At 33.5% G+C, this 17,303-nt stretch overlaps 1 protein-coding gene and 1 long non-coding RNA gene across 2 annotated transcripts; one reads left to right on the plus strand and one right to left on the minus strand.

The window, feature by feature from the left end:
• Window positions 1-1,723: 1,723 nt before the first annotated feature.
• On the minus strand, window positions 1,724-3,479 carry LOC138336454 (uncharacterized). The gene is made up of 2 exons (XR_011210427.1): window positions 2,945-3,479; window positions 1,724-1,821 (listed from the first exon to the last, which is right to left on the minus strand). It is a non-coding gene; the product is annotated as an uncharacterized lncRNA (long non-coding RNA).
• A 5,720-nt stretch (window positions 3,480-9,199) lies between these two features.
• On the plus strand, window positions 9,200-15,654 carry LOC138336647 (carbohydrate sulfotransferase 1-like). Its single transcript, XM_069286172.1, has 6 exons — window positions 9,200-9,345; window positions 10,147-10,386; window positions 12,267-12,323; window positions 12,748-12,786; window positions 13,881-14,058; window positions 14,797-15,654. The coding sequence occupies exons 1-6, from the start codon at window positions 9,333-9,335 to the stop codon at window positions 15,638-15,640; spliced, it is 1,371 nt and encodes a 456-aa protein (XP_069142273.1). The 5' UTR covers window positions 9,200-9,332; the 3' UTR covers window positions 15,641-15,654.
• Window positions 15,655-17,303: the final 1,649 nt, after the last annotated feature.

Consider the following 17,303-nt stretch of genomic DNA (forward strand, 5'->3'; position numbering starts at 1 on the left):
GTTTTGTTATTTATACTATTGTGATATGAAAATACAAGTATAAAATGACAATTTAAGCTCAAATTTGACTTCGATCGTCTAGATTATATTCCTATACGCCTACATCGAAATGGGCGAAATGGCCGTAAATGTTAGCAGTGGGTGCCGTTGAGTCATTCGACGGCTATTTTATGCTACATTGTTATCCGTTTTCATCTAAAGTAAACGCATTAAATAAATCTCTATATCACTAAAATTCTTCGGATATCATTTTCATAACGATACCTCTTTTATTAGCGCAGATACGCCACTTTTCTTAGTGTAACACCGCAATTCAAAAATCCCGCTTCACCATTTTTGTTTTTACTACCAATGCGCATGCCTCAACGTTGCTGACTAAAACGATCTACCAGGCCAGGTGCTCAGTTGGGGGTTTAATGAGATCCGGATTTATAGCAAGGATATGTATTATGTGTTGGTGTCAATTATTACTTTCTGTCTATTAATCATTAAGATTGTAAGATAACCTACATGTACACCATATGAATTTTTGTCTAAATAAAATGAGATAATCAAACAACAGACCATTGACATTTCCCCAAGACAATGACATACCAATGTACTCAGTACAGATACATGTAACTTAATGTAAGCAGTATCTCAGTAGATTTTTTTAAAGTGGTTCCTCAAAATTATAAAATGACTTAATCCAGATTTGCAGGCAAATACTATTTCATTGTTAATAGAGTTCATTACACAAAAACAGCAATAAACTGGATCAGTGTTGAGAATCACCATGGGGATTTAATGTCACATGCAGTCATGGAAAAAATATAACATTGAACTTACATGTACATCCTAGATCTTTCATTATATAGAAGACATTGCTCACAAATATTTCATTTATTCTCTCTCTCCATCTTTTCTATTTACATTAAAAAGGTAGTTGTATTCTTGATTTAAAGTTGCAATGTTATAAAATATAATATATAGATATAAAAATTCTTAAACAGGTATGACAAATTCTGCATTTCTGAAAACTGTGTTTAGGAATCAATATTGATATACCAACCAAAATATGGTCAGTGCATAGCATCAAAACTAATATCAATGTGAGGCCATGTATACACATACATGTATAGATAATTCATATTCCAATTGCAAGTGATCCTGAATTGAACAAACGTGGATCATTTATTTTCATCTGTAACTTGTAAGAAGATATTGTAAGAATTGTAATTGTGTGTTCAGTATTGTTGTGTTTAAATGAACCTGTACTACCTCCTTAGGCCCTATTGCATCCATTTTTATCCACTAATGAACTTAATATGCAATTATACAGTGTACCTGCATGTATTACCTAGTACCTTCAAGTATAAATGTACATGTACCAGGTATATATTGCCTGTACCTATACTATTACCATGCATACTCTATATTGTGATTCCCAGTATTATAACTTTAAAGAAAGAACAAATTGATATATTAATGAGTGCTGTAATGTATTTACTGAAAATTAACAAGCATAATTAGGGCAATTCCAGTTATAAACTAGATCTTTTTTCTTAAAAATCATACTTAATTTCACAGTAAAACCATTTTCTGAGACATTCACGTCTTCATATAGGTTTGCATATGGCAATATGTTCCAAAATTATTGTGCTAAATGCTGAATGCTGCAGTTTTCCAATGAACAAAAGAAATTTTGTAACAGATGATAAACTCAGGAAATAAAAAAAAAATATTATGGTTTCCATGCATTTAATACTGTCTGGTTTTTACATATAGAAAAGGTATGTGTAGCCTCAAGAAATTCTTCTTATATTATGGGGGTTTCCATACCTGCAACATAAACAAAATAGAAAATTAGACATGAAAAATTATACCAGGTACAGAGCTATTGATTATAGGGTATCTTTGTTCTATAGGGAACAAAATGAACCATGTACAGGTAAAAATACAATATTATTGCATTGACATGACCATTATGAGGACTTTTCTTAACCTCTTATTTGTGGTCTTCCAGTAAAAATGGACAGGATATATTTATATATATCATTCCCTGTATAATTTTACCATTTTACAGATAAACTCCCAGGTAAAAATGATTTACATGTAGATAATTAATTACATATAATAAGTTAACAGAAGGAAGGATATCTAGTCATTGGTGATTTATATACCCAGTAATTGAATAGAATGGTATTTGTTTTACCATAAAAATATCTATATATGCTATAAAATAATTATACATGAATCACATGTATTTGAATTCTCTTAATAAATTAATATGGGAAAATTTAAATATGTAATGTTTTGTAATGCAAACCTTTTAAAATAAAAAATGGAAGATTATAACAAAATTGAGTTGTAAAAAATTAAAACAGAAGAGTGTATAAATTCATTTTGTATTGTAATTTATAAAATTATTTCTAAATATCATACATACATAATACATAAAAACATTTTTAATTACCCAATATACCTACATGTATCTATCTATGATTTTGTTTAATTTTTCATTTAAATAACATTTATTAACAAGTTCTCAACCTCATGATACACTTGCATAACAAGATTTTCAGCAAGTATGTACTATTATGCATTAGCTGTGTATTGAGGGCTAAATGAAGTCTTATCAAATTAAATACATGCACATTATAAGGTTATATACATTTTACATCAAACAGTTCCGAACAAGCTCTTTTTTCACAATATGTAATGTACACTACATGGTACAATTAATAAAATCTTATAAAACCAGATACCATATCTTATAATTATGTTCTATTTGCGTTGTTTCTAATGCTTCATTTGGAGAATGGATACTGGATAGATCTATAGTATAGGCCTAGTTATAATATGGACTGTTTAGGCATGTTATTTCAAATTTTATATGCAAATGAGCAGGTGCTTGTTTCGTTTTGATAACATATTTTAAAAAGTTTTGAAAATTGGTATTTACCGGGATTATAGATTGCAGAATATTCTGAAACAGGTATGTTCTATTTTAAATCAGTTTATATGAAGAAGTGTAGTGGATATTCCTCATATTTCAATTGTAACACCAAACCGTCTTTCAATTTCACTGAAAAATACGGGAAATGACTCGCCAGATTAGGTAGTGTTTTGAATGGCGGTACTTTTTAAATAATCGTCGGTAAATATCAAAGACAGTCACACAGAATGATGAATGAATACCATACCTTTCCATCAAAGTGCATAAATTAAAATTTCAGCATATAAATCGAGAATCTCAAAGCAAAACGTCCCGTGTACCAAAAGGGGTCCGCTCGCTGTATCAAAACCGGAAGTGACGTAGTGAAGAATAAAACCGGTCTATTTTTAGCTTGCAGTTACGACGATAATTTTTTTTATTGTGGACGTACACCCCAGAGGCAGTCCTTGTCAGAAACTGACAAACATTGAATCACAAGGAATGCATATTAAAAATATCGCAAAAAATATGTCAAATTTGTACCAAATGTGGTACGGTGACGTTATATGACAGTCATGTGGTTTTTTTTTTTCAAAACATACGAGATTTGAAAAATTATTAAAAAATCGGGATATTTACTATAAAACAGAGAAAGGGACGACAGTCGCCATATTGGATTTTTTACCCCCACCTCGATTAAACTTAATTTTTTCACAATATAGTATACCTTTTTTCCTAGAGTCATAGTCACGCATCAGTCCTCCGATAATCCATAATCACACACATACCATGCAAAAGCATATAAACGATGTCTATATAGTCGAACGCAATATTTTAATCCAAAATTATATTATCGGCGCTTTCTGACTTGTGACATCGAAAGCAACGTCCTAGTGAAGAGCGATTAGAGTGACTTCCCCTGCAGTGTCATTCAATTGGTTTAATCAGAGGTATTCCGATACGTTTGTTTTCGCGGAAAATTTGAATATTAAAACGTATCAAATCTCGTATTTTTTGAGAAAAAAATCACATGACTGTCATATATACTCATCAGTCCATCCACCAAATACAAAAATGAATGACAACATCCATTTTCATCGAGTTGGCCCCCTGTGGTTTTGGGGGATGCGGGGGTCTTCCCTGGAAAAAATATTACGATTTAGAATGGCTGAGATGAGTTTAACGTTGTATTTTTATGAATTTGCGAGCGGCGAAGGCGCGAGATTTTGTTGTTTTAGGGGATTCAGAGATCTTCCCCCGGGGAAAATATTACGATTTAGAATGGCTGAGATGAGTTTTACGATGTATTGTGATGAATTTGCGAGCGCTGAAGGAGATATTTAATTATTTGGTTGGATTGTCGAGGGTTCTCCCTAGGAACAAAAATACGATTTAGAATGGCTGAGATAAGTTTTACAATGTATTTTGATGATTTTAAAGCGTTCGTAACACGATGATTTTCGATTTAAAGATACATGCATTTAGAAATGGTAATTGTGAATGTCGTCATACCATTATGCAACCCTTCTCGATCTGAACATACCGGTATCACACCATCGGCACATTTTTGTGTAACTCAAAATAATAATGAATTAATTTCTTTCTAAGACATAATTATAAACAAAGTAATCTTTTAAGAGAATTTTTTTGAAATATTATTATCCCTTGATGGACATTTTTAGTCTAGTTCGTGTGTATTAAATTTTTACTAAAATTTAAAGAATTTAATATTACGTGCATGAACGTTTCTAGGAAACGCGCCGCGCAGCGGAAATTTTTTTCAAAGAAGAACGAAAAATGTGCAGGAGGACCCGTTTTTTCTTTCAAATGTGTATTTTTAGAACATTTCACTCGGCGAAAATGGGGGGAGCAAAAACACATGTCCCTCCCCCGTCCTAAGGAACGGGGGGCAATTGCCCCCCCCCCCGCTTCCTACGCCCCTGGGGTACCTTCATACGGATTATATCCAAGGATGCTATTTATGGAAACACATGCAGGAAGAATTCCAAACATAGGTCAACAGACAGACAGATGATAAGCTCCATTTGTAAGATTGATATTAAAATTGGAATTTTATTAAATAAGAAAAATATGTGCAAATCTGGGTTACATGGGGTTATAAGCTGACTAATCTCTTAGCAATTAGACAGTAATGTTTTATTTAGCGGCACCTATAAAATTACAAATCCTGATTTTCATGGTAATTATCCTAATTAGTGATCACTGATCCATGGCCCTAAAGACTATACCGTGCGCGCCACTCATGCGTGTCCATTTACATCGATCCTGGCTAGATACTAAAATCCCTCCATAGTCCTACATGTATTACATTTTCTAACATTATTCACGAATTTTGACAAAATATGAAATACAAAAAAGCTAAACTCAGTTCATAGATAATAAAAGAAGACTACAAGACAGATAGCTACACCGATAGTAATTCTTCCAGGCGATTTCACTTTTTTTTATGATTCACGAGAAATTAATTGAAGAAATATTCCCTGTATAATACACACTAAAGGTAAGAATAGAAGATAATGAGAGGTGGATGGAATTACAAGATGAACAACACAGCGCAAGTTAATACAAACATACAAATTAATGCAGGAGGGGGCTAAAAGCTCACAAACCATACACAAATATACCAAAACCCAAAAATCACAAAAAAACAAAAACAAAAAACATTATAATAACAAATATCGAGAATAAATGAAGGAAAACGTTATATCATCAAATAATACATCCACGATACCCAAGGGGTTACTAACACTATCGAGATATAACGGCAGTGCCATTTCCCTCTTACCTTTGATGCTTATTACAATCAGTAAACATACAATGAGCGGTGCCGTGATGGTGGGTATCTTCTTGGTGGACATCCTCTTTTACCTTTAAAGGTAGGTTAAAATCTTCAAAACGGCTAGATTACCTTTCGCCGGTAAAACGCCTATTAAAAGAAATAAGTCTCAGCCGACTGCCTGCGTCTTTCTTATTGATAGGAATGACTGTATCTCCGTCCTAAGTAAAAGTAGTTGTGTAGTCTGATTGGCTTACCCGAATCGGACTCAGCACTACAAGTAATTTATAATTTATTATCTTCGTCTTCTTCAATTATCTGATAACAATCTAAAAGAAAGCAAAAATTGATATATTTTAAGATGCTGAACCACAAACATGACGATTTTCTATTAGCGTCTCTCAGAAACAGTTAAACAAAAGAAAATATTACATGGCACAATCCATATCATATGTCATATCAGTCCGAGAACCCAATATCAGACCGATATAATAGTTTAAGTTATATATCTTAATCAAGACCAGGAATTTTTTTTTTTTATTTTTTTTTACATGGCGTGCTTGGGTTTAAAGCCTTTGGGTGTATAACATTTAGTATACGTTTTTGTGGCGCAGTGGAAGAAGGCGCAGGTATGTTTGGCTAGGCGATTGGGTGCCGTAGATCGTGAGTTCGAGGCCCGGAACATGCTTTGTTAAATTGTGTTTCTTTGATATTTCATGGTAATATATAGAGATGTCCGTAAAAGTCTGTGGCCTGACAAAGTATCTTCATTAAAAAATAAAGTGATTGCAGTTTACTACTACCGTCGAAGTGAAATGTAAATATTAGAATATGTAATCTGTTGATTTCGTAATTAGAGATTCATGGTTTAAGACATTCTAATTTAGAATGGTCATAATCGTCATACTTTTCATAAAGTTTAGGAGTATGCGTTGTTTAGAAAGTAGAAAAAAATTATAGCAATAACTGAATAATTGTGGGCCTCGACTAGTCACTAGACACTAAGTTGTTGTTTTTCTCAGCAGAGTTCTTCACAAGATAACCTCCCCTTAGATTGAAACAGACATGTAGTAGAGACAAAATTAGTCAGCCAACGTTTAGTGATGTGTTCAGTAATCTAGACTGTGACCACTCACTTGTGGTCCAAGTGGCCATATTATTTTCTAAATTCGTATGAATCAAATTGTGATTTTACCATAGATCTCGATGTAAATCCCTTCCGCTATTGTCTTTGGTTTACAGAGTAAGAAATTAGAAACCTTATTTATGGCTAGAGGATTTGGTCTTTCTTTTAAAAGACAAACAATATATGAGTGGTTAGATTGTATTCTAGACGCAACCAGCAATATATTACAAAAGGTACAATTAAAATGTCTAATGGTAATACTTACTCGGAACTTTTTGTATTGTTATCCTTTTGGACAATGTGTGAACTGATCCAGGTATGCTGCGTGTTTGACAATGTGATTTTTTTTATTATAAAAATAACATGAGTCTTTTGTAAAAATGCTCACCAGTAATCAAACGGCCATATTTTACAACAAATCAGAGAGAACATGGACAGTTTGGGAAAATTCGCAATTCTTAATCAAACTGTGTTGCTTGCCATTTTCATGGAAATTATTTACATTCAAAATCAGAATTACCCGTACTCCGTCCGACTGAAACCAACAGTCTCTGGTACAAATCAAAAAGGTAAGTATGTCAGATTCTACTTCAGAAATACTAAAAATATATCTTTATATCGCAATAGAAATCCTTTTTCGTAAGCACAGTTGTTGAAGTGAGTTTTTTTTCTGCTACAGATCAACGTCTGTTAGAACTCGAAAAGAAGGTAAGTTCGGCCTCTGGTAGCAGTGGTTAAGGTGTGTCCATATTTTACCATTTTCGTTCGACATTTTGTCTCAGTGGCGCAGTGGCTAAGATTTGTCCATTTGTTTAACGTTCGCTCTTGGTGTCGCAGTGGCGCAGTGGCGCAGTGGTTAAGATTATCGATATTCTACCACTAACGTTTGCCCTTTGTGTCGTACCAACTTTTTATGGTTACTAAATAATGAGCGAAGTTTGGTAAATCACAGGAGTTTTACGTTCTGTCAATAATTATAGTATAAATATATAAAAAAATACCCCTATATACTATATAGATATTATATAGTATATAGGGGTATTTTTTATATATATATTTATACTATATATTATTGACAGAACGTCAAACTCCTGTGGGTAAATACAACCCAAACTCACCTGGATACTCTCTGGCTGGTTATTATTACTTTCGTTATACTCACAACTGAGATATGCCATATCAAAACTAAAGGCTCTTTGTGCGGCAGCGGATGAGCAGGTAGTTTTTCTTCTGAACTGCTTTCATTGTTTTCCTATGACATATTCCAGTGGTGGAAATTATGGCAGTGATAGTAACCCCTGCAATATAGAGAGTGGCTCAAACCTTGCATTACATTGTTTAACGTTACTGTAATATGATTTGTCACTCATTAATGTGAATTCAAATTGTGATGAATTTGTCGTCATAATATATAATGTTTGTATGTTGAATTTTATTTCGCCACTCGAAAAGAGATGTGGGGTTATGGAATCTCCCTGGCGTCGGTGCCGACGTTGGAAATGTTCAGGGAAGTAAAAAATGCTGAATTTTGAGAATTTCAAGAGGCCGAATGGGCCGAAATGAATAGGTCAAAGTTTTGATGAAAGTGCTTAAATACTTTTATCTGTAACAACTGACATTAATTGCTATATTGAATAATTATAGTAAAAGAAATGATGGGTATACAATCATATAAATGAATAAACTGTTTGGTTTTTTAAAATTCAAAAGGTCATATTGGCCGAAATGAACAGGTTAAAATTTTGTCGGATGTAGTGAAATGCTTTTATTTACCAACTGACATCGATATCTACATAGATACCAGAAATTAAGTCTTGTTTTTGCTATGAACAAATATTTAAGAATAACAATTAGAATTTAGATAATTTCAAGATGCCAAAGGGGCCTGCTTGCACTTTACTTTTCCTCTACAATTGATATTGAATTCTGCCTAGAGATATTGGCTTAGAATTACATAACATATTGTTACAGTTATGGGCCATCATTTTAGGGGTAAAACACGGGATATTGTGGGAATTACAAGCGGTCCAAGATGCAAAAATGTACTGGTATGATTAAGCTCTTAGGACATTATAAGGCTGCCAGAGGCGAGCTTTGCTCTTCTAAAACAGCGCTTACTCTCATATATATATATATATAGAAAAATAAAAAAATGAAACACGTTGTTAGTTTAGCATTAGCGCTTTATTTTTCTATATGTTTACCGGACACTGAGAATTTAATGTTAACTTCATGTTGTAACACTCTATATTCTTCATATTAACATCTAAAACAGCATGGTATCCAAAATATAAACCTATTCCAATATTTGTATTATTTTTGTTTATCCATAGATTCAGGGTCAATCAGAATCCTTGTCCTCACGTACATGCGCAGTGAGTCTACATTGATTGGCGATATCCTACAACGCCATGACAACAGTACTTACGCATTTGAGCCACTGAGATTCATCGAAGAGGACATAATAAATAGTAACATTGTTACGTTTCTCAATGGAACACGCAGGTATGTAAAGCTCTATTAATGACTATTATACTCTATTACATTGTACTTCACCTTGATTTGCTTTGGTGATTCATCAGGTTGTGTTCATTATTGACAGCTCACCAGCTCTTAATCAAACGTGACTTTGCATTTTGCACTGTGTAATGCCACGACATTGTGTCAGAAATTGAATAGGTACACGTGCGTCTGCGAGCACGAGGGATGGCTGTCTACATGCCGCCTGGCGATCTTAGATACATGTACTCACCGGGTAGATAAAGGGCAAATACGCATTGTGAAACGGTTCTGCAAGCGTCAATTGTCCATAATTAGAAACCTATGGTCCTGTTTTATGTTGATTGGTTGGGGTACTCTATTTCAGCACATTTAAACTGATGAATTCATAAGGTACTCTTTTTTAGAGTTTAACAAAGTGGAAGCATCAGTGTCTGCCATTTATTGATAAAATATTCTTTGATAGGAAGCAATTAATCTTTGACCTAACCGTGCAACATCCACACATTGGGGGAATAGGTTATGCGGAACCTATGAAAAAAATAAAGTAAACACAAACATTCCAAAGGGAAAATTGACCTTCTCTCCATTTCATTGTATTGACCCTGTTGTTAAATGTCTACTTATGTACGATTGTCTGAAACTCATCCTTCTCTCCTTATGAAAAAATTACATGAAATATTCCCTGTATCAATACTATAACCATAATGTTAGTTATTATAGTCAGTTTTAGCTTTAAATTTCTTGAAAACATTTTAACAACATGTTTTATTTAATTTTTTTTTTTTTTTTTTTTTGTGTAAAAAGAATGTATACCAAAGAAGATTCGACGGTCGTCATGGCAGAGATGGTGTACCGATGGTTCACTTGCGATGTTCAGAAAATCAACATCAGGGACCTTGAAATATGATGTTACAGTACTCTCGTTCTTATGTGTACTATCTCTATTGCTTGGTAAGAGGACGAGAAAGGTTCAAGACTTTACCAAGACTCACTATCACGAGGATGTGCTTAAGGTTCCTCGAAAACACCTGTCGGTCCAGGAAGGTAATAATAACTAAGACCATTCGTTTAGAAATGACATCTGTGGAACTGTTGCTGAAATGGCTGCCGGGACTGAAAGTCGTCCATTTGATACGTGATCCAAGAGGAAAGTTGTCATCCCAACTGAAATCGGAGAAACATAATGCGTCATTATTACCATCGATAGCCTCATCGCATTGCAATAGGATGCTCTCCGATATCAGGCTAGGATATCGGTTAAATAGACAATACCCTAACATAATCAGAATTCTTAGTTATGAAAGCTTCTTAAATGATTCCATACTGAAAACGAAAAAGATGTTTAAGTTTCTTAATTTAAATTTTGCATCAAGTATTCTTGAATACGTAGAGGTCATCACTTTGAACGTTTAAAACGAACTGATGCGTCGCGTGTATCATCTAAGTGGAGGCTAAATTTATCATTCGATTTTGGTCAGAAGATGGACAAAGCGTGTAGAAGACTGTATATTGGCGCAGGGTTTGTGGCCATGACTAATCTAGAAACTCTCAGAAACTTATCCATACCTTGTCAAGTCGACTCGTTAAAATTTATGACTCTCTAGATAATTGTCTCAATACGTTGAGTAAAAACCCGGTAGTCTTAAAAACATTTTAAAATCCTGTACGAGATTATGTATCTTATGATTTTTTTAATCTTTTTTATATTAGAAATAAGAATTCGTATGAAATTATATTTTTATAAGAAATCAGATAACCTTTGACAATATATACCATATATGAAATCGGATAACTTGTGACATTATATAAGAAATCAGATAACTTATGACATTATATAAGAAATCAAATAACATATCACATTATATATTAAATAAGAAATAAGATATTTAAGACATTATATCTTAAATAAGTTATGGCATTATATATTTAATAAAAAATAGATAACTTCTGATCAAACATTTAAGATCCTATAGATAGTACATGTTTTAAATCAAAGCTATGTTATAAAACTCCTTTACATGAAAATGAAGTGCCTGCTATGATTTTAGATGTAGAAATAATTCAAAAGCCGTGCTGTCATCAAATTAAAATCTTGCTACTTTTCCCAATTCGGATTATTAGGTGAATACAATTACATTCTCAACTTTGCGTTTAGATTTTGCCTCGAAACATCAATTCAGCCGAAGTTCATTTGATTCCAAGTTATAAATGTAAATTATTGTTATTACAAAGAACGTTAAGATATCAGGACCGCGGTGAACGAGTGGTTAAGATGTCCTGACATATTAACACAAGTCCCCAACCTCTAGGCCATTGTGGCCGAGTTGTTAAAATGTCCCGACATATTACCACCAGCCCTAAACCTTTAGGTCGCGAGTTTGAATCTCATGTGGGTCAGTTGTCGCAGCCGGTGAATTAAGTGTTCGTAGCGATTAGTTAGTATTGTTTACTGCCCAGTCGTTTAACCCTAGGTCAACTAAATGATCACGACTCCAGTTATCTTCTGCCATGTTTTTTGTGCATACCCATTGTTTATGAACAATCCCGACGTATCAAAAAACATACTTGAATGAACACACGTGACGTTATACACTTCAATCTATTAATTGCGATTCGGTGACCTATTTACACGGTACGGGAGGCACACATTGTGAATCGTTTCATTTAGTTTGTACAAGGATTTATAAGTCTCATGTACGTCCTTGGTTTGTATATCGATATTTCCGATCATATCTTCTTCGTGTATGAGTGGCGTTATTTTACTTCTATTGTATTCTTTTTTGACAATGATACCCGCGTTAGACGTGTATATATCTAAGATACAGTTCAGCCCCGAGTAGTATTGTTTAACGGTAGGCCCGGAATGTATTTCAATCAGTATTGGATATGTTTACATGTTCTGGTATTCCTATGCACTTTTTCAGTTGTAATACTTTCCTACTATCAACGCCATCACGTAGTACCAGCGATCAGAAACAAGGGTACGTATTGACATTCATAAAATGTAAAAATGATGTCATGACAAATGGAAATTTAGCTGCATTTTCTCTTGTAAAATGATTTCGTATTAATTTTTTTAATGGTTTTGGTTTTTACCATACTTTAACTAATATTTTCACTCATTGCTACTTTACTATACCAAAATGTTCATTAAGTTGAACAAGAAAAAAACTTATTTCGAAGTGATATTTTTTTCCACTTTTATGTTATTAATGTTTTCTACTTTAAACGGTGTATTTATATGATTATGCTCTCTCGGTTTAAAAAAAAAAGTAAAATCATCATGATAGCAAATTATTACATTTAAATTCTTAATACTGTACTAACCATTATTCAAAAGGCTAATTAGACAACATTGTATAATCACAGAAAATGTGATGAAGCAGATTTGTATTTTTATTTCAGATTCTGAAGCATCAAATTTCTCAGATCGGTATGATCAAGGTAATTACTATTTTATTGCAAAGTATATATTTTTCGTCGTTTTCCCATTTTCATTTCATGTTATATATTTTTTTTTCATCAAGCTAATACCGATTGAATTCTGTTTCGATATTATATAGCCTTTAGAGAAAAAAATTGAAAAAATGAAGAAAAAAATCTGTCATTTCATGCATCAATACATTGTGAATTGCTTATTTTCGCGAAATGTCAACTTCTGTGTTATTTGGTAGTCGGTATTTGTCAGTGAAACACATTGATCGCGAACTTATATTTTGACGAAGACGCGAAACATTGTAAGGCATAGATGGGCAAGATGTGTGTCAAATTGACCTACTTTTGGTTTGTAAACGTGAACATGGCTGAAATTAGCTTGTGGTGATGGCTCTTGATTACCTTGACTGGGGTTGTCCTTTATTGGATAACTTTACTCCATTATTTATTTCAATCTATCAAAGTAAAAAAAATATATAGCCATGCAGGGATAGGTTTCAGTTGTCTGCGTTTCGCAGCTTCGATTGATAGACTTCCATTGATAATTGATAATGATTAAAGAATTTTTCTTTAAGATGTTTGTCAAAGTCAAAATATAGGTTACAGTGACCTGCGTTTTGTAAATGACACACCCTCTCACTGAGGTTCGTATGTAATAAGACAGCTAATACAGTTGTACTTTTATATAAATTGTGAACAGGATCGTTTTCCGTAGACGTTTTTACAGACCTACAGACTGACGTTCTTTGGATACTGGTGTAACACTGATGGAAGTGCGGACAATGAGAGTGAAATATCTAAATAAATAGCTGTTACTTTTTAGCGACGATTCAATTTTACGTTAAGTAATTAGACTGACAGCAAATTGCCTTGATATCCCTGCACATTTCATAGTGATAGTGTCAGCGAGTCAGTTGTATCAATAAAAATTATTTTCAACATATAATATAAAAATGTCAATTGGTCTTTACTGATTTTTGAAAAGCACGCTAATGAGACCAATAGCCACAGATTTACTAAGTTCTAATCCCGTGATCATATTTCACTAAAAATATGTATTTCATATAAATTACATACCAATACGATGTATTTCTCTTATTCAGTTGAATATACTGGAGCTCCACACGTGCTTATTCTAACGTACATGCGCAGTGGATCCACATTAATTGGTGACATACTACAGCATCATGCCAACAGTACGTATGCCTTTGAGCCGTTGAGATTCATTGAAGAATATGTTCGGACGGGAAAGGAAGTACATTATCTTAACGGAACGCACAGGTACTTCATATTACTTCTGGGATTTAATTCAGATTTAGAAACCAAATCATCAGGATTAATATTGTAATCTATGCAGGAATGGTTAATATTCTTTTGCTTGAAGATACCAAAATAAAGTTATTTGCTAGAAAATATCAAATTTGATGGCTATCCTAATTTTTGTAATTAAGTGCATCTCAAAATAATTTTCATTGATCACAAATATTTTATAAGCATGGTGCATGTCGCATTGAAATAATGTTTACAGCAATACAGTTAAATTTCTTTTCGGTTTTATATTTGCCTTCAAATCAAATTATATGGAACTCAGAATTTCAATCTAGAGAACTGGGTATATTTGATTAATTTCATAATGTACAACTATTATATCGAAATCATGGTCTTGGAATAAATATCGTGTTGCATTCCGACCGTGGAAATGATGCTTTGCAGAAACTCGAAGATGTCTCTTCTCTTCTATTCCAAACGTTCAAGAGATTTGAAAGAGACGCAGTGATTCGATATCGTTGGAATGTCTTCACTTCAACACTAAAGTCACATTATTCGAATCCATGTTAAAAATACTCAAACAATTATTGTTAAGAATCAAAAGATTTAGAAATGTTTTACTTGCAATAATTGATCTTAACTCATAAATTTGCGATTTCAACATGTAATGTCATTTTTGATTGGCTAAGTAAACTTTATGTCATGATCCTGATCCTGAGCCCCTATGTGAAAGTTATTACGTTATTACAGGACCTATCCCAGGGAGAACTCCAGCTGGGTCTTAGTGGACATGCTGTATCGCTGGCTGACCTGTGACGTCACTAGGATCAACATTATGGACCTCTCGAGCGTTATGTTAATACAATCGAACTCCTATGCAGACTATTACAGGTGCATCAGTTTGAGGAAAAGACTACAACGTGCAACGACAAACCAAAGACGAAAATTTATCAGTCAGTGTATAAAACAGTTGAGAGATAAATGTGAAGCAGGAACAGTTTTCATCGTTAAAACTATACGATTCGATATGGCTTCAGCGGGACTGCTGCTCAAATTGCTGCCAGGACTGAAAGTTGTTCATTTACTACGGGATCCAAGAGGGAAGTTGTTATCTGAGTTTAATCCAGAAGTTAAATCCTGGACGTCGTTGCAGTCCCGGGCTTACGCGGTGTGTAATCAAATTCAGTCGGATATACTTGAGACAAATCTTTTGTTTAAATCGAATCCTAATAGTATCAGAATTCTCACCTATGAACAATTCTCAGTCGATCCTATATTAAAGTCACAGAATATGTTTATGTTTCTCAATTTAACGTTTACGAGAGAGATGTATACATATGTAAAATCGCTTACTTTACAAAGGAAGGAACGAAGATATTCTAAACGTACTTGGGCAGTTCAAAAGACTAACGCCAAACTAACGTCAATGAGATGGCGGTTAGACATGGAATACGAAGACGTGGAAGAAATAGATCAAAATTGTGTAAATCTTTACAAAACTGTGGGTTATGTGCCAATGAATAATAATCATAATCTGAGAAATCTGTCTATGCCTTCGCAAAATGACTCTCTGATCAAATATATGTCATTATAAACAGATGGCTCTTTCTTTTGTATTATTTCCTTTTTTCTTTATTTATTGATTTTTACTCTGTACTATTTTAACATACTAGCAAGCTAAGGAAACAGAGAGGAGAAAATGTAGCGGTCAGACCGGGATTCGAATCAGGGACCTCCAAAACCTAGCCGGATTCTTTACCGACTGAGCTACCTGGTCACCGATGATCGACCTAGTCCAATCTCGCTACACGAAGAAGAGAAGACTTTGTTTCGAAGCTTATGATGTATCAATTATTATTGTTTCACTACTACAGAATATATTTTTGCCATTTGCCATATATGACCCTAACATTAGTATCATTAGTACACTTATCCAACATTGCACCTCTATAAATGGTCTATAAATGGCCCTGGCTGTTAACATGACGATAAACTAACCGAACAACACCTCAAGTACAGCTGGAATTATGATGTCTTTTTTACGTTTTCTGCGACAAATCCTAGGTGGTATCACCAGGCCTCGCAAATCTTGCTGCAACATAAAGCTATATTGATGGTTGTTAGGATCGGTATGCTTACAGGTAAAATATATATTTAACAATTAAAGGATTGCTAGATTGCATTTATATCTCCAATAAATGCAATCTAACAATTCTTTAACTGTTATATTTACATTTTAATTTCTAGTCCAAAGTAAAACATAATTTAGATGCGAGAAAATATTTGAATTTCCCGCTCTAGCCATTTAACCTCAACAGCTAAGTTCAATGTGATATAAAATAGTCCCTTTGAAATTGGAAAGATAACAAAATCTCAATGTTTTTCAATAGCTTTTCCGTTTACTTTCAATTATCCAGACATTTAAAAGAATTTTTCATAAGTATCATAACCAAAATGGTTCATTCAACTTAATGTCAATTTTCTCGCGCGGACTAACATGGTGTCAGTAAACAAGACTCACATTCATTTATGTAGATTTTACAACACCCAGTCTAGGCTGCATTTATTGGCTCATAATGCATATCACGATTATCATTAGAGTAATGGGAGTCGCAGTAGCAAAATGTAAATATTAAATTATACGACAGATTATTAAACTACTAATATTCCCTTGAATTCACCGTTTCCCTTTACACATATATTAGAATAGCATTTATAGAGAAAAGAAAGTTAATCAAAACACAAATATTGCTCACAATCGTATCAACAAAAACTAGGTGGTTCATCCCAAAATAGGTCATCACAACGTGCTTAATATCGGTCAAACGAAACACAAAACATGTTCATTGCAACTGTATTTTAGTAACGATGTTTCCTAAATTAAAAATCGATCCTTTAAAAATAGACTAGCTTCCAATGTTTAGAATATTTAACACATCTCTTCAATTTGATTTGTTAAATTGTGTCTCAGTGACTTGTCTTTTTCTAGGTTTAAACTAAGGGAGATAATCTTAAATTAGAATTTTGCCGAAAAGTCACTTACTAATCTACATCTTGAGTATAATTGTTACTGTGGTGTCAACGTTCACATTGTGGTTCTAAATTAGTTACAGGGATGCGAAAGACATGTATTTCCATTAATGTTTTAATGTTTGTAGTAATTTTGGACTTATCCACGTATCACGTGGTTCCTGATAATGTTTGTGCGGTACTATTCTTTCTATTGGTGATGGAATGACGTCAAAATATGATATCCC

This window comes from Argopecten irradians, chromosome 12 (genome assembly GCF_041381155.1).
Source record: "Argopecten irradians isolate NY chromosome 12, Ai_NY, whole genome shotgun sequence".
Taxonomy (NCBI): Eukaryota; Metazoa; Mollusca; class Bivalvia; order Pectinida; family Pectinidae; genus Argopecten; species Argopecten irradians.

Bases quoted from the DNA above. Each gene is read 5' to 3' on its own strand.
- LOC138336647 (XM_069286172.1), top strand. The intron at 10,387-12,266 runs GTAATAATAACT...GCACTTTTTCAG, and splicing joins ACACCTGTCGGTCCAGGAAG to TTGTAATACTTTCCTACTAT. The intron at 12,787-13,880 runs GTAATTACTATT...TCTCTTATTCAG, and splicing joins CTCAGATCGGTATGATCAAG to TTGAATATACTGGAGCTCCA.